Genomic DNA, 26,876 nt, shown 5'->3' on the forward strand with positions numbered 1-26,876 from the left:
TACAAAACTGTACTATGTTCTTCATCTCACATTGCTGCAGTCCTAACACTTGGGTAGAATCCCAAAGCAGAGGTAAGGGAGGATGGCTAAACTATAATGAAGCAGGAGCTGCCAAAATGCCCTGCAACACAGCACTGGCAAAACCAGCCCTGGACTTAGAATAGAGAGGAAGGTGGTAATGCTTGGAGAAAGTATGCACTGAACTCCAAGTAGCTGCCTCCAAAATATCCTTAGTTGCCACCCCCCTTAGAAATGCTGTTGAAGTGGCAGTAGCCCTAGTGGAATGAGGCCTAATCCCAGCTGGAATCTCTTTGCCATGATGGGAGTAACAGAATGCAATGCAAAACCCAATCCACTTAGATATAGTTTGTTTTGACACAGGCTTGCCCTGAGAACTCAAAGCAAAAGAAACAAACAACTGCTGAGACTGCCTAAAATCCCTAGTCCTGCTTAAATAATAACGCAACTGCCTGTGTACATCTAAAGTGTGCAAAATCTTTTCCCCCCTATTTTGGGGATCTGCATAAAAAGTAGGCAAATGAATAGTTTGGTTTAAAGCCACACTAGAAACCAACTTAGGCATAAATGAAGGATTAGTACGTAATGATACCCTATCCTTATGAAAAATCAAAAAAGGCTCCACCGCCATAAGGGCCTGCAATTCAGAAACCCTTCTTGCAGAAGTAATGGCCAACAAAAAGCAGTCTTCCATGACAAGTATTTCAACTCAGCAGTAGCCGAGGCTCAAAAGGTTGTAGAGTAAGTTTCTCCAACACAAAATTGAGGTCCCAAGCAGGAGTAGGAGCTCTTCGTGGGGTCTTATATTCTTTGCCCCTCTAAGAAATTGCTTGAACAAAGGATGAGAAAACAATGGTGGGTCACAATCATAGTGAGCTGAAATTGCTGCAGCATGAATCTTAATGGAAGAGAAAGACAAACCTTTGTCCAATAGCTCAGTAAGATATTGAAGAGCCACACTCAAATTAGGCTCAGAAACATCCAAATCCTTTGCTGCACTCCAAAATAAAAATCTCTTCCATTTTTCTGCATACACTTTACGTGTACTAGGTCTTCTGGCTTCCATAATCACATTCAAAACTTGTTGAAGAAGTTGAGACCTGCTGTGGTTCAAAACAGAATATGCCAGGCTGTTAGATGAAGAGAGTGAAGCTTGACATTGAGTAGATGACCGTCCCTCTGAGACAAAAGGTGTGGAATCAAAGGTAAAGGCCATGGAGGCTTTCTTACCAGATTCCTCAGTAATGGGTACCAGTGTTGCCGAGGCCAATCTGGAGCTATCAAAATCATCCTTGGCTTGTCTTGTCTGACCTTTAGGAGTACCTTTGGGAGGAGAGGCAGAGGTGGAAAGGCATACACATGAAGATTTTCCCAACTGAACGAAAGAGCATCCACTTTCCAAGCTGTGTGATGATATCTTTTCGTGCAAAACTTTGGCAGCTGGTGGTTTAGTGGAGAAGCGAACAGATCTATGTCTGGAGTTCCCCATGACACTGACAATTTTTGAAATACATGAAGATCCAGTTTCCACTCGTGGGGATCCATGATTTGCCTGCTTAACACATCTGCTAAGGAGTTCTGTGCTCCTGGCAGAAACCTTGCCTGAAGAGTAAGCTGCAAGCTGAGCGCAGTCTCCCACAAAATCATTGCTTGCCTGCATAGAGGATAAGAATGTGTTCCCCCTTGCTTGTTGATGTACCACATGACAGTTGTGTTGTCTGTTAGAATCAACACCTTCCCTGGAAGAAGTAACTCCTTGAAAGCTATCAATGCAAACTGGACTGCTAACATCTCCTTCATGTTGATATGTAGATGCTGTAGTCTGGCAGGCCACTTGTCTTGTATCCACTTTCCATTCAGATGAGCTCCCCAAGCTATGTCTGAGGCATCTGTCGTTAGAATCTGACTTGCCTCTGGCCGGGTCACAGAGAGTCCCTTGTTTAGGTGACATTCCTGAGCCCACCACAAAAATTCCTTTTGAATGCAAGGTATTATTTGAATGACAGTGTCCAGATCCTGGCAGTGCTGTGTCCATACATTTTGAGATACCATTGTAGCTTCCTCATATGCAGTTTGGCATTGGGAAGCACCAGAATACAAGATGCCATGAACCCTAATGCTTGAAGGACTGTCCTTGCAGTCAGCACGGACTGATGAGATAGCTGATGGAAGTAAAGGGATAGACTCTTTTGTTTGTCCGGGGTTAAAAGGCCATCTGGGCTGCTGTATTCAGTCTCACACCCAGAAAGCACATGTCTTGAGAGGGTACTAGACTGGACTTTATTTCGCTCACAGAATACCCCAGGCATCTTAGCACTGCTATCACATATTCCAGATGCTGAAGAAGCTCGTCCTTTTCTTGAGCCAGAATCAGACAGTCGTCCAAGTAAGGATAGATTTGTATTCCTTTTAGCCTGAAAAAGCTACAACTGGAGCCAGAACTTTTGTGAATACTCTGGGCAGTAGATAAGCCAAAGGGCAATGCAGAGAACTGATAATGGAAATTTCCAGCTCGAAACGCAGATACTTCCTGCAACTGAGTCTGATAGGCACATGAAGGTAAGCCTCCTTGAGATCTAAAGTTACCATCCAGTGATCTTTGCCCAGCAGAGGTAAAAGCTGTTGTAACGCCAACATTTTGAACTTGGGAATGTCCAAATAAGTGTTGAGGATAGACAAATCCAAAATTGGTCTCCACGTGTTCCCCTTTTTTGGTACTAGGAACAGGCGAGAATAAAATCCTAGGCCCCTTTCTGGCACAGGAACCGGCTGAATGGCCCCTATCTGGAGCAACAGAGAAATTTGCTTGTGAGCCTCTTTTCTTTGTAGAGGAGGAATGTCTGGCATGCCTTTGAAAGGAGGCAAGGTATGGAAATAAAACCTGTAACCGTGGTGAACGATATCCAATACCCATCTGTCTTGGGTAATAACACTCCAGTTTTCTTTGAAAAGAGCCAGCCTTCCTCCCAAAGGTGCTGCCAGACGAGAAAGCTCTGGCAGCTGAAAAGGCAAGTCATTGGGTCTGCTTACGAAAGGACTGACCCCTGCCCTCACCAGAAGACTGGGCAGGCGAACTGCCTGCTCTAGGCCTAAAAGAACCTTGAGCTCTGCCCCTACCACGTCTAGATCTACCCCTAGACTGAGAATCATAAGAAGGATAAGTCCACCCCTTAGTAGGCCAATTTCTACTAAACTTTGGAGGCTGAACCTGCAAAAAATCTTTAACAGTCTGCATAGACTTAGCCTTGTCCTCCATTTTCTTTAAAACTGCGTCCACAGGCGCACCAAATAACACATCAGATTGTAAAGGAGCATCTAAAATCCTTGTCTTTACATGTTCAGCTAAATTCTGATCCCTGAGCCAGGCATGCCTGCGAAGAACAGAACCAGTGGCTGCCACCCTCGAAGAGGCCTGTACAGCATCAAAACCACATTGCAAGGAATGCTTACCCACCTGTTCAGAAACATGAACTAAATCCTGCAACTCTTTACACTCAATACCTTCCGCCAGAGCATCTACCTTAGACTTCAATTGTGAAAGGAGATAATTTTGGTATTTCAACATGTGAAACTGGCAATTCAAAGCCCTCATGGCTAAAGTGGAAGAAGTATACACCTTTTTCCCCCATCTATCCAAAGCCCTTGCCTCTTTATCAGAAGGAACAGGATTTTTAACAACAGAAGCCTTAACACCTTTAGGGCCCTGAGAAACAGTTTCTGGGTCTGCCCTGGGACTCTTAAAAGATACTTATGAGCTTCAGGCACCCTATAATACCTGTCCGGTTTAACTGGGGCAGGAGGCAAAGAATCAGGGTTCAGGGAAGCCTCTGCAAAAACATCCTCTACCACATCCAGAACAGGAGGTATAGCTAAAGGCCTATGCTGGGGTAGAAACAAAATTCCCTAAGCCTTTTCCTAGAATCAGAGAAATCTTGACCTTCCCATTTAAAATGCTCCCTCATGGAATGAAGGGTCTCTGAAAAGAAAAATCCTCAGGAGGAGAAGCAAGGTGTAGAGTCATCTACATCAGAATCAGAATAAGGAGGATACTCCTGCAAGTCTTCAGCAAGACTCAGAAGCCTCGAACACTGCTCAAAACTTTCAAGCTCAGGTTCCACCCTAGGCCTCTTATCAGGGGGGGGTAAAGAACCTCTAATCATAGTAATCAAATCTTCTGCCATTTTAAGCATATGTTTCTTAGGCAGAGACCCTGAAGAACTAGGGGAGACCCCACTGAAGTTAACCCTGGCCTACCTCTAGAAGGAGCCTTGGAAACAGAAGGGGAGGGCCTAACCACCTTAGGAAGGAGGGAGAACAGCTACCTGAGAAGCCCCTTCAGCCTGGCCTACCTCCTGAGAGGACACATCTTGTAACAGTAAAGTCTCACCCTGAGAATCCAAAGGAACTTCTGGTAGAACCACCGGCTCCACCGAGCCCTCTAAAGAACCGACGTCCGGGACAGACGGTTCTTCCACCCTAGGCTTCGCTGCTTTGTCCTTGCGCTTTTAGATCTAAGCAGGCGTCGGAGCATCCGACAGCATGTTGTAATTACAACGCTTCCCAAAACTAACCTGGCTCAATCTAATCTTCTCTTAATAGTGCGTTTGTTAAATCTACCACAGGAGCGACAGCCAACCACACCGTGCTCAGGCCCTAAGCAAGGTATACACAAGGTATGATAATCTCTATGAGGTATCTGTTTCCCACAAGAAATACAGTTATTCACTTTTTCTGACATCCGGTTAAATACTGAGGCAAGAAAAACCAAAATATTCCCAACGGGTACTTAGCCAACTTTGATTCGGTCTGAAACTCCGACTTCAGAAAATTTCAGAACGCCAACCTGCACTCGCAATACTGCTTCTGCATCGGACCATGCGGCAAAAAAGACTGGGGATATGACGTCGGTCATGCGCATTTGTACCCTGACGTCCTGATGTCAGACAAATGCGCCTTGACCGACGTCAGCCTTATACTTTGGTATTCGGGCCGACTGGGACAGCGGACTACCCCCAAGTGTTAGGACTGCAGCAATGTGAGATGAAGAACATCATAGGTTTTTTAGGTACCATTGAAGTTTCCTCATATGCAGCTTTGCACATGGGATTAAAAGAATGCAAGATGCCATGAATCCCAGAGCCTGCAGGATTTTCCTTGCAGTAAGCCTGGTACTTTTTGCTAGTATTTTGAAGTAATGAGATAGTTGCCCCTGTTTTTCTGGCGTAAGATAGGCCATCTGGGTGTTTGTGTCCAAGTTGGCACCCAGGAAAGTTATTTTCTGAGATGGTGTTAGCCTTGATTTCTCTTTGTTGACTGTGTATCCCACAGAATTTAATAACCGTGTCTCATATGCCAGATGTTCCAGAAGTATTTGTTTGCTGTCCGCTTGGATCAGGCAGTCGTCCAAATAAGGGTAAATTTGTATCCCTTGAAGTCTGCAGTAGGCAATCACCGATGCCAGGCACTTTGTGAATACTCTGGGCGCAGTAGATAAGCCAAAGGGCAATGCAGAGAATTGATAGTGGATTGAACCTGTAAGAAATCTGAGGTATCTTCTGCAGCTTTGTCTGATTGGGACATGCAGGTATGCCTCCTTGAGGTCCAATGTTACCAGCCAAAACTGCTTGCCCAGCATGGGAAGAAGTTGCTGTAATGTGAGCATCTTGAATTTTGGTACGAGTAGAAATGTGTTTAGGATGGATAAGTCCAGAATGGGTCTCCAGTCGGTTCCTTTCCTTGGTACCAGAAAAAGTCTTGAATAAAAACCTTGACCTTGTTCATGAGTAGGTACCTCTTGAATAGCTCTCATGCTTATGAGTTTTGAAATTTGTAGTTGTGCCTCTGCCCTTTGATTCTGTGGCAGGTTTGGCATGCCTCTCATTTTTGGAAGTGTGTGAAAATGAAATTTGTAGCCTCTGTTTATAATGTCCAGGATCCATTTGTCTGTTGTGACAATATGCCAATTGGCTGCAAATAATGCTAGCTTTCCTACCAAAGGTGCTGCCAGCTGAGACGTGCTTGGCATGGAAATGAGGGAGTCATTGGGTTTGCTTCCTGTATTGTTGTGCATTGTCCTCGCCACCTCTTGGTGCTGGAGTTTGCCATTGTCGTCCTCTATATGATCCATGTGATTGCCCTCTGCTCCTTGTGCGTCTGTATCTACCTCTTTGGGGCTTGTCAGTGGCTGGAAAGGACCAGTTTTTTGAAGGCCAATTTCTGCTAAAACGTGGTGGTTGGACCTGTAAAAAGGCTTTGACAGTTTGCATAGATATGGCTTTTTCTTCTATTTTCCGTAGTATCTCCTCAGCATTAGTGCCAAACAGCACATCCTTTTGTAAAGGAGCATCTAGAAGTTTAGCTTTGACATGATCAGGCAAGTTTTGTTCTCTAAGCCAGGCATGTCTGCGAATGTCTGATCCTGTAGCAGCCGCTCTACTTGAAGCTTCTAGGGCATCATAACCACATTGTAAAGTGTGTTTACCCACTTGCTCTGCACTATGCATCATATCCTGTAACTCCTTTAAATCTGGTTGTTCAGGTTGAGACATTTTATTCCTTAATTGTGATAACAGGAACTGTTGATATTTAAGCATATGAAACTGACAATTTAAGGCCCTCATGGCTAGGGTAGCCGAGGTATATACCTTTTTATCCCACCTTTCTAAAGATCTTGACTCCCTTTCTGTAGGAAGTGGATTCTTGGCAGTGGAGGCCTTCAATCCCTTGGGGCCTTGTGAAATGGTTTCAGGGTCAGCATTATGGCTTCTGAAGAGAAATTGGTGAGAGTTGGGTACTCTGTAATACCTATCAGGTTTGACTGGTGCAGGAGGCAGAGAATCCAGGTTAAGGCAAGCCTCCGAATAAACATCATCAAGTGTGTCCAAAACAGGGGGCATCGCCAGAGGTCTGTGTTGAGGTAACAAAAGAAATTCCCTAAGTCTTTTCTTGGAATCTGAAAAGTCTTGGCCTTCCCAATGGAAGTGTTCCCTCAAGGTGTGCAAGGTTTCCCCAAAAGAAAAATCCTCAGGAGGAGATACAGAAGGGATGGACTGTTCTGCATCCGAATCCTCAAAAGGGGAGTAGGAGTGTTCCTCTGCATCAGAATGTTCAGATAAAATGGATCCCTGATCAGAAGAGGGAGAATCTTCCTCCACTCTGGGTCTCTTGTCTGGAGGGGGTTGAGAACCTCTGATAAGACTAGATAAAAACCAAGGAATCCACCACGATATGAAGTAGAACTTTTATTCCACAATACAGGACCAAAAGACAAAAACGAGCGCTTTCACATACGTCGAGTATGCTTCATCAGGTTACATTTTATAAGTAAAATCACTCTGCTTATATACTCAACTGAACAGTATAATTAAGCAATCAAGCAATTAAAATAATTACTTGATGAATCAAATGATTAGATAGTGAAGCATTAATTTTTAAAGCAGACATTACATCATTTCACTTCTGTTCCTTGGTCTAACGACATAGATTAAAGCAGCTACATAAACAATTAAATAAAATAAAGCAAATAAAATGAAGTAAAATAAAATACAAACATATATCCCTATGTATTAAATATATATATTCCCTATATGTACAAATATATAAAAAAGTATTCACATAAAAATATTATTATATACATAAATAAAAATTATTAATAATATCCTTATGACTTTAAAAATCTTCGTGCAGTATTTTTCAAGTCCAGTCTGACTACATATCAAATATATAATCATATTAAAAATAGTCCCACTAAAAATGTAACATGTATATAAGTGTGTGAATAAATACAGAAATATTAAATGTACGGAGCACATACAATCTGTCATATAATTAGCATATATAACCTATTTGCCAGCTATATAAATACTATATAGATGGAAATCGTACATACATCCAGCTCATCATATATATTTATGGATAAATGCATCATAACAAATATCTAGAGATTATATTTCATCAGTTCAACTTAAACTGCTACCTCACTCTTTTGACTGTATGTATATTAATTTAGTGATGAAATATCAATTATCTATCTTATACCTATCATATGTAAATATGAATATGAAAAAATACAAAATTTTACAAAATTTTTATATAATTCAATAAAAATATAGCAAATAATCTGGCGATATGTCAATAAAAAGATAGTAACTATTGTATATATGATATGTAAATAGTGTCTCTCATTACATTCTATATCTCAGATGTACAGTTTTTTATCTGCGTGCTTCCAGTACTGGTTTTATACTGATGTTAATATTCAAGTCCAGGCTCTATATGTGCTCGTAGTTTAAATATCCAATCTAGCTCTGCCTTAGCTAATATATTCATTCTATCCCCACCTCTAACTGAGGGTTTAATTATTTGTAACACTCTAAAATTAAAGTGATGATCTTGATTAGAGCTAATATGCTTAGCTAGGGCATTTGTTAGATTCATCTTTCTGATATCATATGTATGATTGTAAATACGGTCTCTAAGCCTTCTGGAGGTGAGACCTACATAGAATGCTTGGCAGTTCTCACAAGTAGCTAGATATATTAAATTGGTAGTACTACATGTAGCATATATAAGAAACCTGTGTGTATAGTCCAAATGTGGTGTTATAAATTCACTTTCTGTATTAACATATTTACACATGTTGCATTTTCCACATGGCCAAGTTCCTACCTTGAAACCAATATTTATACTGATATTGGGTTTCTTAATCATTTTATCTATACATAACCATCTTTTCAGGTTCTTAGCATTTCTATACCTGAAATGTGGTGTGAGTCCTACTAGATTTTTGATACTATTCTCCATTGTAAGGATATCCCAGTTCTCTTGTATAATTCTTACAATATTATGGTTATCATTAGTGTACCTCAGAGTGAAGGCTATGGTACCTTCATTTCTATCATTTCTAGGCATATATTGTATACCCTTATTGTACCACTGTTTAGTTTTAGCATACAAGTGGATTCCACTATTGGATTTGTTTATAAGACTAACTGGATACCCCCTGTCTGCAAATAACTTATCCAACAGTGTAAGTTGTTCGTTTCTCTCTGATGTATGGGTACATAGCCTGGTAATCCTAGTTCTTTGATTCTGTATTATATTTGAAAAAATGAATCGAGGATGCATACTGTTATAGCTCAAAATTGCATTCTTCCAGCAACCTCTGATAAGAGTAATTAAATCTTCAGCCATTTTAAGCATCTGTTTTTTAGGCATGGGACCTGGAGATGGGCCCTGTGCAACAGGCCTCTTAGGATGCCTGGCTGCTTTGGATTTAGTAAAGGCCTTAATAGAAAAAGAAGATGAGGGTCTAAAGACACCATGGGTGGAGGTGGACCTGTCCACATTAGTAGGCTCAACATTAGCAAAGGCTTCGGTGGTTGTAGTCTGGGAAAGGGCCGAGGTCTCAGCGGTCTCGGGTACAGAGGACACCGCCAAAGGAGTGTCGTCGGTAGTCAGGGACTGCAAAGGCGTCTCGCTGAGAACCGGACCACGTGTAGCCTGTTTTGGCGTGGTGTCGGTCCTTTTCCTTGCGTTTTTTGGACAAAGCGGTAGTCGGAGTGTCAGATGACATTTTATAATCAAAAGCTTTACCAAAATAGTGTTGGGTGAACTCCGCCCGACGCTTAATAGTGCGTTTATTGAAGGTAGCGCAAAAGCGACAGCCCGAGACGTCGTGGTCTGGGCCCAAACAAGGTATGCAGCGGGAATGGAAATCCTTATGCGGTATTTGCTTCCCACAAGAAATACAATTATTAACTTTTTCTGACATCGGTCTGAGGCAAGAAAAGTTTCCCCAACGGGGTACTTAGCTTTAATGAAGACTTCGGTTTCCAAAATTTTCGTAATTCAGGAGCTGGCCGACCGGCACTTGCGAACTGCTTCTGCTTCAGGCACCGCGCAGCAAAAAAGACGGAAAAACACGGCGTCGGCTGTGTCTTATATACTCTGGCCTCACTGATGTCAGAAGAGAAAGCGACGACAACCGACGCCGGACCAAGACTTTGGAATTCGGCCGACCGAGGGACCGCCTGACGGCAGAAAACCCATCTGTGATTACTGCAGCTGTATGAACATGTATAAGACAAATCAAAAAAATAACCAGTGTCCTGAACCCTGAGCAGTTTAAAAGCAACGAGTTCCAAAGCTGATAAGCACTTCATATAGAGTTCTGTAAAATCCAAGATATGTAAAATAAAATCCAAAAGGTAGACAAAGGTATAAAATTCCAAACCATGTTAGTGCAATAGCAGTACACTTTCACCTTAGCAGTCTTCCTTAGGCATTTAATACTAAATTAGGAAACTAGAATGATTTAAATAGGTAATAATCGGTCACAAGATTTAAGAGGTCACATGAGATCAACTGTCCATATCAAAAAGGTCACATGATATAAAAAGTCACATGATGGGAAAAAAAATCACATATTCGCTCCAAAAATCTAAGCACTAAAAAATGTAATTCTGAAAGAATGGTTTAAATCGCACATCCTTCCTGAAATAAATGACAGTTACTTTTAAGCCCCATATAAAGCATATCCATAACCAGAAACACTGACTTCACTAATTACATATTTGTCATGTTTTTAATGTTTATAACTGTCACCATAACTTGCTACCATAATCTCAATACATTTTATGCATCCATTTTTACGTAACCATTCTTTCAGAATTACATTCTTTAGTGCTTCGATTCTAAGTGAATATGTGATGTTTTACATCATGTAACTTTTTATATCCTGTGATCTTTTTACTATTATGGGATCTATTACATAATGTGACTGTTTACCTATTTAAATCACTCTAGTTTCAAAATTTAGTATTACATGCATGAGGAAACCTGCTAAGTTGAAAGTGTATTGCTATTGCATGAGAGTGGCTTGGAATTTTATACCTTTGTCTACCTTCTTTGATTTTATTTTATACATCTTGGATTTTAAAGAACTCTATGTGAAGTGTTTGTCAACTTTGGAACTCATTAAATGTACTTTTTAGCTGCTTATGGTTCAGGACACTGGTTGTTTTTTTCGATATGACTGGTTTCTACACTGCCCAACTTGTCATCACATTAATACTATTTACATTGTATATGCCAAACAAGAGGGGGCACAGCACTGACCTTCGTAGGACCCCACTAGTGACAGGTCTGCTGGTAGAGGTAAAGTCTCCCACTCTGAGTGTTGTCGATCTGTGAGCCAGTTTGCAACCCCCACCTGACAACACAGGGGTTGATATTCAACTGGGTTAGTTTGTCAATGATGCCCAAATGTGAGATAGTATCGAATGCCTTGGCCAAGGCAAGATGGGCTGCGTGCTGAGCTTTGCCCTCAATAACTGGCTCTAGTCACATTCTCGAAGAAGTCCACAATGTTTAGCAAGCATGACCTCCCCTTGACAAAACCAAACTGAGACGGATCCAGGGTTTGGAGGTCACCTATACCCTTATTTCTGAGGTCCATGATGATTCATTCCACTACCTTACAGATAAGACTGGTTAAACTTATGGGTCTATAGTTACCCAGGTCTGTTGCCGAGCCACCCTTGTGGAGGGGGATAACAGATGCAGTTTTCCATTCAGTGGGGACAAAGCCAGTACTCAGGTGGTGGTTGAATAGAGTGCCTAACAGAGTAGCTAGCTCTTATTTTAAAACATTAAGAACGCAGGCCAAAATGCCATCTGGTCCCATGGAGGCTGTGTTCTTAGCCTTGGAGAGAGCACTGACAACTTGCTCTTTGGAGATGCAGGGAGGAGGTGATGATGAAGACATGGTTTGTGGTATGTTTAGGGAGATAGGGGTGAAATTTTCGCCAAACCTGCCTGCTAGCAGGTTTGCAATTTCTGCAAGGTCAGTGTGTGTGATGCCATCAACAATATGCCAAATGCAAGAACAGAATAAATAACTGTAATAATTGGATACAGTGTAGGTTTGCACAGGAAAAAATGGGAAACATACCTCTTCTGCTTTGCAAAGGATGACCTGCACCTTTGACCCCTTGGTTTTCACATACTGGCTTAAAACATCTGCGACCCTGCTACCCCCATAATGTCTTTCAGTAGAGGTACCTGTATAACCAACTCCAATCTGGATAATATCAAGGTAACACCGTTGAATGCTAGGTGCCTAAACAAAATCCCTGAACTTGTGGCCTTCCTTACTGTTGATGACATCAGCATTTTTACAATTTCAGAAACCTGGTTCTAGTGCATTGACAGCATACCATCTATTTCAGGGTGCAACACCCACTGTGCATTCAGCAACTGTGATGGAGTTTCAATATTTATTTGTAACCCCCGTTGTTTCCCACCACTTTCCACATGATACATATCTGGAGCTGGTTGATGCCCTAGTTATAATAAAAGAAAAAATAAAATACCATACTATACTCAACTTAAAACTCCCATCTATGACCCCCTATGGACCATGCAGAATACTTTATCCAGTTAGAAAAGTTAACCAATGATCCATGTATTTTCGTATTCGTGACTATCCACAAACTGGCAAACTACCTACAAGCATGCAAATATACTAACTTGCCCCCCTACTCACAAGAGGTGTTAATCATCTTGATCTTGTCCTCAAAAATGTTTTCCCTAACTGTATCACCTTGCTTGCCCCATTGCCACCCCCCCCCCCACCAAATCAGATTTTCTCCATGAAAGTCTCAACCTGTGGCCCCTAATAACTCCTCCATTCAGGAATTACTCCATAAACAATTACTTACTATTTACTGCTTTTATCCAATAATGAACAATGGTACATTTCCCCAGCAAACCTTTTACCTAAAGCCACTTCCTACTCTTTGGAATTTTACAAAGTTTTGGTAGACATATTGAGGCATTTGTACCAGTCAGATGTAATCAACAGCAAGTTTAATAATAAAGCCATAGGTGAAAATGTGACATCAGCAGACTGTACAACAAAACGAAAAAAAAAGCTCTTGTCATCAAGATATACAATTCAATGTTATAAATAGGATTTAAAAATGATAAGCACCTCAAAAGTACAGTTTTGCACCTACCATAAATGTAGATGTTCGAGTGTTCACACTGCTGCAGTCATCACACTTGGGGTTATCCTGCCGTCAAGGCAGTCCCGCAGTCGGCCCGAGTTCCAAAGTCTTGGTCCGGCGTCAGTTGCTGTCGCTTCTTCCCTGATGCCAGTGCGCCAGGGGAATATGAGGCATCCGACGCCATTTTCTTCAGTTTTTCTTGCCCCAGATGTCAGGTGCTCCCTAGTAAGTGGGCAATATATATTGCCAATGAAACATGTACAGAAAATACAAATAATACCTTCAGTTACAAGCAAATACACCACAAAGGTTGTATCAGAAAGTTCAGCTAGTTCAGAGGGGATTGGAGGGAGGGTAACCTGGACTGCAGCAGTGTGAACACTCGAACATCTACATTTATGGTAGGTACAAAACTGTACTATGTTCATCGTGTTACACTGCTGCAGTCATCACACTTGGGTTGAATCCCAAAGCTAAGGATGGGTGGTGGTGTTAAACAGGGTTTGGAGAAGCTAGTATGCCCTGTAGAACTGCAGTGTCAAAACCAGCTCTAGTCTTAGAGTATAGAGGTAAGTGGTAGTGCTTGGTAAAGGTGTGCACTGAACTCCAAGTTGCAGCTTCCAAAATATCCTTGGTTGGTACCCCCCGAGAAAGGCTGTTGATGTAGCTGTAGCCCTGGTGGAGTGGGACCTAATGCTAGCAGGTACTGGTTTCCCATGATGTGTGTAACAGAAACATATACAATGCCCTATCCATTTTGAAATGGTCTGTTTTGAGATCGCTTTTCCTTGTGATACTGCAACAAAGGATACAAAGAGCTGGACAGATTTTCTGAAAGCCTTAGTTTTATCCAAATAGTAACGTAATTGCCTGTGAATGTCCAAAGAGTGCAGGAGTCTCCTTTGTTCTGGGGGTTAGGGAAAAAGGTGGGCAAATGAATGGTTTGGTTTAGGGCCACAATGGATACAACCTTTGGCATAAAAGAAGGGTTAGTACGTAGAGCGACTCTGTCTTGATGAAAAATGAGGAGAAGCTCCACTGCCATTAGGGCCTGTAGCTCTGAGACTCTCCTAGCTGAAGTTATTGCTAGTAGTAGGGCAGTTTTCCATGATAGAAACTTTAACTTGGCTGAAATAGCTGGTTTAAAGGGCGGCAGTGTAAGCTTTTCCAGAACAAAGTTGAGATCCCAAGTTGGTGTTGGTGCTCTCCTGGGCAGTCTTATGTTCTTAGCCCCTCTGAGATACTGTCTAAGGAGTGGATGTGAAAATAAAGGAGGATCTGTGTTGTAGTGAGCTGAAATCGCTGAGGCGTGGATCTTAATAGAGGAAAAAGAAAGTCCTTTGTGCAACATCTCAGTTAAGTATTGTAGAATCTGAGGAATGTTTGGAGCAAGGGGATTATGGCCTTTAGCCTGGTTCCAGGCGTAAAATCTTTTCCATTTGTCCGAATAGGTTTTCCTGGTGCTGGGCCTCCTGGCCTCCAGAATGACATCCATAACAGATAGAGGTGCTGGCTGTTTGTTTAGGTAATTTGCCATGCAGCCAGATTCAAAGTCTTGAGCTGGCTGTGTAGAATCTGATTGTTTTGCTGAGTGAGCAGGTGAGGAATTTGGGGTAAAATCCATGGTGGGCCGTGGGCCATGTTCCTTAGTATTGGATACCAGTGCTGGTGTGGCCAGTCTGGAGCAATGGCTATCATTTGTGGCCTCTCTAATCTGACTTTCAGCAGCACCTTTGCTAGAAGAGGCAGTGGAGGAAAGGCATACACTGTTAGTGTTTTCCAACTGAATGAGAGAGCGTCCACCTTCCAAGCTAGTGGGTGGAATGTCCTTGTACAAAATTTTCGAAGTTGGTAGTTTTGGGGGTTGGCAAACAGATCTATGTCTGGGCGTCCCCATTTTTGAGTTATCATTGCAAATACTTGTGGATCCAATTTCCACTCGTGGGGATCCATGATGTTTCTGCTTAGGTCGTCTGCCAATGTATTTTTCTTTCCTGGCAGGAATTGTGCTTGTAGTTGAACTTGATAAGTCAGTGCTGTGTTCCACAAGTTCATTGCTTGCCTGCATAGGGGTGTAGAGTGTGTGCCCCCTTGCTTGTTTATGTACCACATAACTGGTATTGTCCGTCTTTATTAGGAGTTGTCTTGGATGTAAAAGGTCCTTGAAGGCTGTTAGGGCATTCTGTACGGCTAGCATTTCTTTTTGGTTGATATGCAGATACCTTTGATCTGTGTTCCATTTGCCCTGAATGCACTGTCCTGCCATGTGTGCTCCCCAGGCATAGATGCATCTGTTGTCATAGTCTGCCTGGCTGTGGACAAAGTAAAAGGCTGACCCTTGTTGAGGTGACATGCCTGTGCCCACCATAGGAACTCCTGTTGAAGGCAGGGAATGAGTAGTATTATTGTTTCCAAGCTGTGGCTGTGCTGTGTCCATACACTCTTCAGGTACCATTGTAATTTCCTCATATGCGGTTTTGCAAATGGTATTAGGAGTATGCAAGATGCCATGAATCCCAAGGCCTGCAGAATTTTTCTTGCAGGGAGTGGGTCTTTGTTGCCATCATTTTGAAGTATTGAGTCAGCTGTTGTTGCTTGTCTGGCGTGAGATAAGCCATCTGGGCCGTTGTATTCAAGCTGGCACCCAGGAATGTTATGTTCTGTGAGGGTACTAGTTTTGATTTCTTTTCGTTTACTGTGTACCCTAGGCAACTTAGAAGGTGATTGACAAACGCCAGATGCTTTAAAAGAATGTCCTTGCTTTCTGCTTGAATAAGGCAGTCGTCCAGGTATGGGTATATTTGAATTCCTCTGTCTGCAGTATGCAATTACTGGTGCCAGTCATTTTGTGAAGACCCTGGGCGCAGTAGATAAGCCAAAGGGCAGTGCAGAGAATTGATAATGAGTTGAACCTGCAATGAACTGGAGGTATCTTCTGCAATTTTGTCTGACAGGGACATGCAGGTAATGCCTCCTTGAGATCCAACGTTACCAGCCAAGCCTTCTTGCCCAGCATGGGAAGAAGCTGCTGTAGTGTTAGCATCTTGAATTTGGGTACTTGCAGATAAGTGTTTAGAATTGAAAGGTCCAGAATGGGTCTCCAGGCTTTGTCCTTTCTGTGAACTAGAAAAAGTCTTGAGTAAAATCCTTGTCCTTGCTCCTGTGTAGGTACCTGTTGAATGGCTCTCATGTCCATGAGAGCTGTAATTTGGTTTTGTGCCTCTGCCCTTTGATTTGGTGGCAGGTTTGGCATTCCTTTTATCCTTGGCAAGGTGTGAAAGTGGAATCTGTATCCTTGTTAAACAATGTTTAGGACCCATTTGTCTTTTGTAATGATGTGCCAGTTGTCTGCAAAAAGTGCTAATTTTCCTCCCAAGGGAGCTGCCAAGAGAGATTTGCTTGGCAGTCTGAGGGTTAAAAGTCATGGTGTTTGTCTTCTGTTAGCTTGGGGCCTGTCTTCTCCTCCTTTCTGGGTAGTGGTACCCTATTGGCGAGGTTCGTAAGGGCCTTGCGACTGACCTCTGCCCCTTGGGCACCTGTATTTGCCCCTCTGTGTCTGTCAGATGCTCGAAAGGACCAGTTTTTTGTTGGCCAATTTCTGCTGAACCGAGGGGGTTGAACCTGTAAAAAATCCTTGACCGTCTGCATAGATTTTGCCTTATCCTCCATTTTCTTTAAAACCTCTTCTGCCTTTACACCAAATAAAACATCCTGCTGTAAAGGTGCATCCATCAACTTTGCTTTAACATGATCAGGCAGGGTTTGTTCTTTTAACCAAGCATGTCTACGTATGACAGACCCAGTCACTGCTGCTCTACAGGAAGCTTCCAATGAATCAAATCCACATTGTAAAGTATGTTTGCCCACCTGTTCAGCTGCATGTAACAGATCCTGCATTTCCTTGAAATCAGGCTGCTCTGTATGCGTGCTAATTTTTTGTTTTAATTGAGACATTAGGAATTGCTGATATTTTAGCATGTGAAACTGACAATTTAAGGCTCTCATAGCTAGAGTAGCTGAGGTGTATACTTTCTTTCCCCATCTATCTAGTGCTCTGGAATCCTTTCAGAGGGTACAGGATTTTTAGCAATGGAGGCTTTAACCTCTTTTGGACCCTGGGAAATTGTTTCTGGGTCAGCAACAGGGCTTTTATATAGGAATTTGTGAGAGTCCGGGACTGTAGTATCTGTCTGGTTTGGCTGGAGCAGGAGGTAGAGAGTCTGGGTTAAGACTAGATTCTAGGTAAACATCATCCGCAATGTCTAATACAGGAGGGATAGCAAGTGCTCTGTGCTGGGGAAGTAAAAGGAACTCTCGGAGCCTTTTCTTAGAATCAGAATAATCCTGGCCTTCCCAGTGGAAATGTTCCCTCATGGTATTTAAAGTTTCCCCAAAGGAGTAGTCTTCTGGAGGAGATGCTGAGGGAATAGATTCTTCAGCATCAGAATCTTCATAAGGGGGAAAAGAGTATTCCTGTTCCTCAGAAGAATCTGAGGAAATTGAAACCTGGTCAAAGGAAGCACAATCCTACTCTTGTCTTGGCCTTTTTTCATGAGGGGGATGGGAACCCCTGATTAGGGTAATTAAATCTTCAGCCATCTTAAGCTTCTGTTTCTTAGGCATGGGGCCTTGTACTGGAGACTGATGTACAGTCTTTTTAGTTTTTAATGGAGTTTTTAGCTTAGCATAAGATTTAATGGTGAGTGCAGTCGGTCTGAATACACCTTCTGCAACCGAAGGCGTTTCTACTGCACCGGAATCACCTTCAGCTATGGAGTCGGAAGGGCCTAAAGAAGAAGGCTGCGTCGGCCTAGTACTCTCCTCTTGTGAATCAGAAGCCGTCTGGGGTTCTAAATCAGCGGTAGTCAGGGGATGCGTAGGCGCCTCACTGAAAATCGGAGAACCGGCGATAGGCCTAGCAGGGGCCTCGGAGTCTGGTTTGGGTCTAGGCTGCCTATCCTTATCCTTGTGTTTTTTATGCATGCCGGTCGTCGGTTGCTCCAACGGCATGGTATAATTAAATTTCCTACCAAAGTAATGTCGTGCGAAATCAAACCGACGTTTGATAGTTTGTTTATTAAACCTAGCACAAAACCGACAACCTGTGACGTCGTGGTCTGGGCCTAGGCAAGGAATACAATAAGAATGAAAGTCCTTATGAGGTATTTGCTTCCCACAAGAAATGCAATTGTTAACTTTTTCTGACATCGGACTGAGGCAAGAAAAGGCTCCCCAACGGAGCACTTGGCTTTATTGAAGACTTCAGTCTGAAATTCGATTTGAAAATCTCAGGAGTCGGCCGGCACTTGCGAACTGCTTCTGCTTCGGGCACTGCGCGGCAAGAAAGACTGAAGAAAATGGCGTCGGATGCCTCTTGTATACCCCTGGCGCACTGACGTCAGGGAAGAAGCGACGGCAACCGACGCCGGACCAAGACTTTGGAACTCGGGCCGACTGCGGGACCGCCTGACGGCAGGATAACCCCAAGTGTGATGACTGCAGCAGTGTAACATGATGAACATCGTACTATCAGGAAATAAAAGGGTAGCTTTGAACTGCAATTAATTCAAAAGACAACCACAAGGACTTCTTTAGATATATTAGTAAGCTTAGAAGTAACCCAAAAGTTCTGGACTGAGCTTAACTCTAAGAGTACAAGGACAATGCTAATATTCTTGCAGACAAAATTCTCTTCCAGTTTTATCAAAAGTACTGTCCCCATCTGTTGGCCCCACCTCCATTCCTCCTCACACCTCCCCTCCTGAAATCAACACAAAGAAAAATATATTTAAGATACCAGGAAAACTCCTCTCCATTCTTCAGTGATGTGCAACACAGAATCTTTAATGTCCACTATGAACCATGACCAGAACAGACAAATGGAACATCAGACTAACATCTCATCCAAAGGATAGCACCTCACGAGTACATAATGAAACATTATCAATTATTGAGCTATCAAAGAAAAAATGAGGAGACACAATCTACAACCGTGTGATATTCCAGTACTTAATGCAAACGTGCAACTTGCTGAGACACAAACACTTACTTGCAACGTGGTGAAACATCTGACAAAAGTAACAATCACATCTAGCTCATTTACCTGAATCTGCAAAGCATACTTGCACCTTTACAAATCTGCAGTACTTACCACCCACATTAGCATGCAAGCCCTGTTGCTGCTGCATCACCATGAAGCCAGGTGGCATATTTCCCTGCTGAACCAAAGGGCTCCGTCCTGGAGATGTCACTGTCTGCTGAAACCCCTGCGAGAGGGAATTATTCTGGACTGGCCTGGCTCCCATTTGCTGCTGTACTTGATTAACAGTTGGAGAAGAAGCAGGGGAACCTTGGTGAAATGACGAAGGTGAAGAAACTGGAGACTTGCTTGGCAAGTGTGATTGCAGGAGGGGAGTAGGTCCCCGAGGTGGTCCACCCTGAAGGTTCTTAGGCTGAGGTGTGGCAAACTGAGAAGGACCACTTATTTGGGAAAAATTCTGATGAGTTTGGTTGGCTTGTTGGCTTCCACAAGGGTATGGAGGTGGAGGATGTGAAGGTGTCTGCAGTGTTGTCAAAGACTGTCTCACTGGAAGCTGCTGCTGGGGAATCTGACCAGGAACGGTTGTCTTTTTCCAAACCTGATTTGTGACCAATGTTCCCATAGTTCCCTGGGCTTGGGGAGGCTGGACTGTGCCAGAGGAAAGCGGATTCCATCCTGGAGCTGCAGCTGCAAATGAAGGACGTATACTTTGTTGCTGCTGCAGCTGCTGCTGTTGCTGCTGCTGTAGCTGCTGCTGCTGTAGTTGTTGTTGCTGCTGAATTTGCTGCTGCTGCTGTTGTAGCTGCTGCTGCTGTTGCTGTTGCTGCTGCAGCTGGAAATGCTGTTGCAGCTGTTTTAGTTGCTGTTGCTGTAGTTGCTGTATCTGCTGCTGCTGTAACTGCTGCTGCTGTTGCTGCTGTAGCAGCTGCTGCTGCTGCTGTTGCAACTGTTGTTGCTGAAGTTGTTGTAAAGCAGCTGGGGTGATCTGTCTGTTAATGGAAATAGACTGAACAGGGTGGATCTGAGAGCCTAAAGACACAGAGGAGTGGCCTTGCTGTTGGAGGCTGACACCAGATGCCATTGGTTCCACTGCATCTAAATTAAAATCATAAACATTGAAAAAATGAACATAAAACCCAAAATACTGCACATTATTTAACAAACATATCAAGTCGCTGCATGCTTAAATTCACATCTTTGCTCGCAAGCTAAAGAGAATTTTATAACAAATTAGATTAAAGCGGCCTAATGAGTCTGTCCCTCCATTCAGCACATCATCATCATGCACTTTACTGCATATTCTAAGATTACCACTAAAGAAGGTCAGATGTACAAGTCACCCTGAGATAGATGAACAGTCACAAAACCCAATGTTGGCACATCTCAAGAGGGGCACAAACAATCCAAAATTTTCTTCAGGCTATATCTATGTGCACCAAATACAAAACCATTTCTAAAATTCAATGTTCAAAGCTCCAGTATACATAAATGTTAAAATCCCTAAAGAATTCATGAACAAAAAAGACAAAAAGATTAAAGTACAGTTGTGCAAGAACTTACCATAATGGTAGATGTCCAACTGAGTGGGTTATCACTGCTGATGTCCAGCCAGGGTACCCAAGTTTTAGTTTCACAGGACTGTATCTCCATGTAACCTCAGCTCATCAGCATAAGAGCAGTCTGAGAAATTTTGCGCGCATGTCTGCCCATCTCCAAACCAGCAGCGTGAAGACCTCAAAGTGAGAGGCTGGTCAGCTATGAGGGCAGAAGCATGAAGTGGTAAGCGGGCCTGTCTTATTCTAAGATGCGGTCGGCAGGATAGGAACAGGTGGAGAAATAAGTGTGTAGAAGAGAAACTATGGAAAAGAAATGTAGAGGGGAAGGAATACTGTAAAACTGATCAGTATGATAAATACTGTTATGTACTATGTTCTGAGTGAAATCACTGTTACAGTATTCATAATGAATGGGCAATTCCCAGAGCTGAACGGGACATAACAGTGACCAGTTAGTAAGCTGCTGAACTGTCCAAGAGGCCTAAAAGAACTGACCTAGCAAAGGCAGCCCTAAGACCTAGAGAAAGCATCAATCCTGTAGTGTTATGTGAAGGTGTGTACAAAGGTCCAGGGGGCAGCTTCTGGAATCCACCTCTTTGTAGACAGCCCAAGATGATGTAGAATAAGTATGACAGCATAAGGGCAAGGACTTACTATGTAAAGAATAAGAGGAGATGGCCTTAAAGATCTAGCTTGCACTGGCTGGCCCAGTTTTGAGTGTATAAAGTAGACAAACAGTTGGTCACATTTTCTAATGGATTTGTTTTTGTCCATATACAATCTTAACCTTCTGTGAATGTCCAGAGAGTGTAGCAATACCTCCCCTCTTCTGTGGGTAGGGAAAGAAGATAGCTTTATAACCTTAACTGATCGATGTGATAGTGTTCAATCTCGCCGTTTGTTCTTACACATGGGTTCGGAGCCGATCCTCGGCTCCGTGTCGGCCGCTTGCAAGCTCTGCATCGAGAAGAAGCTCGAGACAATCTAATACCCACAATCCCCCTCTGCCTTTACCTCAGATCTAGTTTGCCGCTGCTGCGTTCGCATCGCTGGGAGCTAGCTCGAGCATCTTAAGTTAAGATATAACTTATTTTTGTTATATTTTATTGGATAATTTGTTCTCATAGACAACAGAAAGGATTAGTTGATATACTGAGTGTATGTGTGTTTGAGTAGGTTGAATTCTCGGTACCGTTAAGTTTATTAATTGGTTAGAGTTTTTCAGGGCCTACCAACCCTACTTAAATTTGACACCGGACTTGACATTTAAATCGGATTTGACTTTTTTTCACCGGATTTGACTATTATACTGGACTTGACTCTTATCTTACTTGTAAAATGTCTGATAAAGTGAAATCAGGTTTTAAGCGTTGTCAGTGTGGCCAAAAAATGTCAGTGACTGACAACCATAGTTCCTGCGTCTACTGCCTTGGCCCTCTCCACTTACAAGAGGACTGTTCAATCTGTCACTCTTTTAGTGGGAGGGTCATGACAGATAGGCGCAGGAAACTCATGGACAGAGGATTATTAAAACCTTCTTTTCAGGAGGCTCTGGATGCTTCTGACCAGGCATCGAAATCCTCGAAGGAATCGAAGACGTCGGAGCCCAAGTCATCGGCTCCGAGCTCTTAGAGTAAAGTTAGATCACCGGTTCCACAGACTTCGGGGCCGAGTGTTCAACTGGTGTCGGTTCCTGAGCCTCGAGTCTTGGAACCGGTGATGGAGCTCCCTCCTTCGACTTTATTGAGGTCGGCTCCGTCTTCGGTTCCTTCGACCGTTCTTCTTCCAAACTCTCCGATGTCGATGTGGATCGTGTGGTGCAGAAGTTATTGGAGCATTCGGCCCTGTCCAAACTTATTTCAGTTTCCACCCAGTTGGTGTCGAAACTTGAATGCCTCCCAGTGTCTCCATCCATTCCTCCTCCGAGACCTGTCCAGTCTTTGGAGCCGGAAGAGGTTGATCTTCTGATTGTGGAGCCCTCGGTCCAGAACCGCCTTTCTCGGTCTGTTCCTCCCACCTCGACTCCGCCGGACCCGATACCGGAGTCTCGGAGCCGACGATCTGTCCTTGGTTCCGGGGCCGAGAGTCGAACCGACGTTTCGGTTCCGACTCTTCCCCTCGGGGCCTCGGTGCGGATCGATTCGCCCGTCCTCGGGTCGATGCCTTCGGTGCCTGTTTCGGGATTCTTCCCATTTCTTGAACCGGAGATTCTTCGATTCGGGACCGGGGCGTTCGACCTAATGAGGAAGGTGTTGTCTACCCAGACAACCACATCAGTGGAAGCAACCTCTCCTCCCCATAAAGGGCCGTTATCCTCCTCTGCACCCACGGCCACATCCAAGCGTCGAGCACCAGTGTCTCAGCCACCCCTGGAGGGTGCCCCCTCTTCCTCGGAGGCTTCTTTGGATGCTCCCCACGAAGAAGTCCCTAGGAAAAGATTGTGTAAGAGGAGACACTTGGATTCTCCACAAGAATCCTTGACATCCGATACTGACTTAGATGAGTCAGAAGGGTCCCCTAAGTCACCTTCAGACGAGGTCTCTTTTTCGGACATATTGGAGATCCTGAAACAGAGAGGTGACTGGCAGTCCCTTCCCCCTTCTGAGGATGAGTCAGTTTTGCTGAAGGCATTCGGTGCTCGCCCTTCTTCCTCCTGGGTCACTCCGCCCTTCGACGAATTAATGGAACTTATTGCTCAAGGGCGGAGGCTCCTGACACAGTGGAACCAGTCCCAAGGAAACCCAATAAATATATCACTGCACCTCAGGACAAGACCTACTTAACAAAAGGAGTTCCAGTGGACGCTATGGTGGTGGCAGCGGCCACGAAAAAGGAGATGTCATAGATTATAGATTCATAGGTTCATAGATTAGTACTAGGCTAACTGCCCTTGCGAGCCATTTTAAGCCTAACCAATTATCCCCTGTGAGATTCAAACCTTGTACCTTGTGTTTGTAAGGCAAACACCTTGACCATTAGGCCACCCTCCAAATGAACGGAATCTTCCTCATCTGTCCATCCCCCTAATAAAGATTCTAGGACTATGGACAGGTACGGGAAGCGCATTTTTAGTTCAGCGGCTTTTTCCATGCGATCCCTGAACTATTTGACCCATTTTACACGACTACAGAAGGATCTAGTCAAAGAGTTGGGAGATACCCTCCAGGGTACTACAGATGCTGCTGTCTCAGAGAAAGTGACAGCGCAACTTAATACCCTTACATCCATTGTGAACTCGTCCATGAGGCTGATTTCTTACGCAGCCGAAGGTTCGAGTAGGGCAGCTGCTTCAGCGATTGCTCTTTGCAGACAATCCTGGATGCGCTTATGTTCATTTGCGGAAGCCTTCAAGTCTTCCTTTACTAACGCCCCATTTGACGGTGCCACTCTCTTTGGCCCCAAAGTAAAGGAGACCCTTACCCGGTGTGAACAGGAGGGAAAGACTCTGTCTGCTGTCGGAGTCCGTTTTCCACCCCAACCAGACCGTACCCCAAAGGGCAACGTGGTGGAAAAATGTGGTTTCGAAAACCCCAAGGATCTTTCCCAGGCACACAGGGTGATGCCCCTTCTAGAGGCAGAGGAGGGGGCAGAGGTGGAAGACGCCGCCTTGGCGGCAGAGGGGTCCGCAGCATCAAGGTGACAGGGATACACTCCCTGGTAAACCTTTCCAGCACTCCTGAGAGGAGGCCCGACTGTCCTGCTCTGGAGGCAGTCGAGGGTCGCTAGCTTTATAGGCTCAGGCCTGGTAAAATATAACTACAGACAAGTGGGTAAAAAGCGTGGTTACCAGAGGTTACTACATACCCTTTCTATCCCATCCCATTCCAAAGAAAAGACTCCCAGATGTACGCCCCATCTGAGAGCCAGCAGCTATAGAAATTTCAAAGCTGCTAGAAAAAGAGTCATCCAACCAGTCCCAGCGGACCAGCAAGGATTCGGGACTTACTCAAGGTTCTTTTTAGTTCCAAAGAAAACAGGGGACTGGAGGCCCATCCTGGACCTAAGCGACCTCAATACCTTCGTCAAGAAAGAAAAGTTCCGAATGGTCACGCTTCAATCGATCCTTCCATTCTTACAGAAGGACGACTGGATGTGCTCAATAGATCTGGAGGATGCATACTACCACATCAATATGGCCAGGGCATCCAGAGATCATTTGCGCTTCCGGCTGGGCGCCAGTCACTTTCAATTTCGAGCCCTGCCCTTTGGTCTGACCTCAGCCCCCAGGGTCTTCACCAAATGCATGGCAGTGGTAGCGCCTCACTTGAGACGCCAAGGATTCCAGGTGTTTCCGTATCTGGACGACTGGCTCCTTTCTGCCACCACCCAGCGTCAACTATTACAGGCCAGAGACTATACTCTTCAACTGTGTGTTCACCTAGGAATTTCCGTAAACTTCGGAAAATCCTTACTTCAGCCATCACAGAATATCTTGTTCATAGGAGCGGAATTAAACACACGTCAGTTAATTCTAAGACTTCCTCCAGAAAGGATACTATCACTTCAGACTCGCATAAGTCTTCTTCTCTTGTCCAGGAAATCTCCAGCAAAACTGGTACTGAAGTTTTTGGGACTCATGTCAGCTTCTCTTATTGCAATACCCTTGGGAAGGCTGCACATGAGAGTCCTACAATGGCTACTGTTTGCACAATGGTCGTTCCAACAACTACCTCTAACACACGAGATTCTTATAACGAACACATGCAAAACACACCTAAACTGGTGGCTTCAAACGTGCAACCTTTCCAAGGGGAGACCATTTGTGCTACCCACGCCTACAGTTACGGTGACCACGGACGCTTCCCTGATAGGGTGGGGGGGGGCATCTTTTAGGGACAGACAGTCCAAGGCGAATAGACCAATTTGGAGTACAATCTGCACATCAATGTTCCAGAGTTGAGGGCAGTGTTTCTAGCGTTGCAACACTTTGCTCCCCTTCTTCCTCTGGGAACTATTGCAGTTCAGACGGACAACATATCGGTAGTCTGGTACATAAACAAGCAAGGGGGAACCAAGTCCTATCAGCTATGCAGAGAGGCCATGAGAATCTGGCAATGGGCGGAGTCCACGGGTCGCTTTCTAATAGCAACGCACATCCTGGGGTCATCCAACGTCATAGCCGACAGGCTGAGCAGAGCAATTCTGTTACCGCACGAGTGGTCCCTGAAACAGTCAGTGGCGAAAAGGATTTTTCTCACGTGGGGCCAGCCTTCCTGCGATCTGAGTGCGTCTCCAATGAACGCCAAATGCAGGAGCTACTTTGCCCTATTACCCCCTCCAGGGGAAGTCCCCAGGGACGCACTGATTCACGATTGGCCCCCGGGACTCCTGTACGCATTTCCCCTGATATCAAAGTTTCTCCAGAAAGCCAGAAACCTACACAGGACAATAATCCTCATTGCCCCATTCTGGCCTCGTCAAATTTGGTTTCCCTTCCTGAAGACACACTGCATTCGGGGACCCTGGATTCTGGACCCAGAGCCAGATCTATTGACTCACTCGTCAGGGGCTCCCCATCCCGCTCTTGTCCCTCCATCTAGCAGCTTGGTTGCTCCAATTCCCAACTTAGCCAGGTCTGATCTTCTTTCACGCAGTTCAGAATATATTGGTGGCTTCTCATAAAGCTTCCACTACTAAAACATATTCTAGTAAATGGAAGCGATTTGTATTCTGGGCGAATACACAGCAAGTGGATCCTTTTATAGCTCCTTTGAATAAAATATTAGAGTTTTTAACGGACTTGTTCCATCAGGGTGCTTCTCCTGCCACACTAAGGGTTCAATTGGCTGCCATTTCAAATTTCCATGTGGAAGAATGTGGGGCTCCTGTTATGGCCCACAGACTTTGTAAAGCCTTTTTAAAAGGGGGTTTTCATATTAGACCACCAGTTAGATCTCCTACGTCACCTTGGAGTCTAAACTTGTTGTTAGCTAAATTAATGTTGCCCCCCTTTGAACCAGCCTCCTCTTGCCCATTAAAATTTTTGTCCTGGAAGACTCTCTTTTTGGTAGCCATTACATCCGCTAGGAGAGTATCTGAACTTCAAGCTCTCTCCATCAAGCACCCTTATTTGATCTTTCACTCTGACAGAGTTTCTCTTCGAACTAATTCATCCTTCCTCCCTAAAGTTTGTTCTATTAACAATATTAATCAGTCCATTGAATTACTCACCTTCTTCAAGAATCACTCCAACAAAATGGAGTATATGTTGCACAAATTAGATGTTCACAGACAACTAAGGTTTTACTTGGA

The 26,876-nt window shown here is 44.0% G+C and overlaps 1 protein-coding gene across 2 annotated transcripts in view; it reads right to left on the reverse strand.

Moving 5' to 3' along the window:
- NCOA6 (nuclear receptor coactivator 6) overlaps nt 1–26,876 on the reverse strand; it is a 1,393,760-nt gene that overhangs the window by 1,001,200 nt on the left and 365,684 nt on the right. For both annotated transcript variants that reach the window (XM_044090286.1, XM_044090285.1), the window contains exon 3: nt 19,180–20,163. In XM_044090286.1, the coding sequence (XP_043946221.1) occupies nt 19,180–20,163 (984 nt within the window). The remainder of the gene's footprint in view (nt 1–19,179; nt 20,164–26,876) is intronic.

The sequence above is a fragment of the Protopterus annectens genome, chromosome 12.part0, assembly GCF_019279795.1.
Source record: "Protopterus annectens isolate FY-2018-M chromosome 12.part0, PAN1.0, whole genome shotgun sequence".
Classification (NCBI taxonomy): Eukaryota; Metazoa; Chordata; order Ceratodontiformes; family Protopteridae; genus Protopterus; species Protopterus annectens.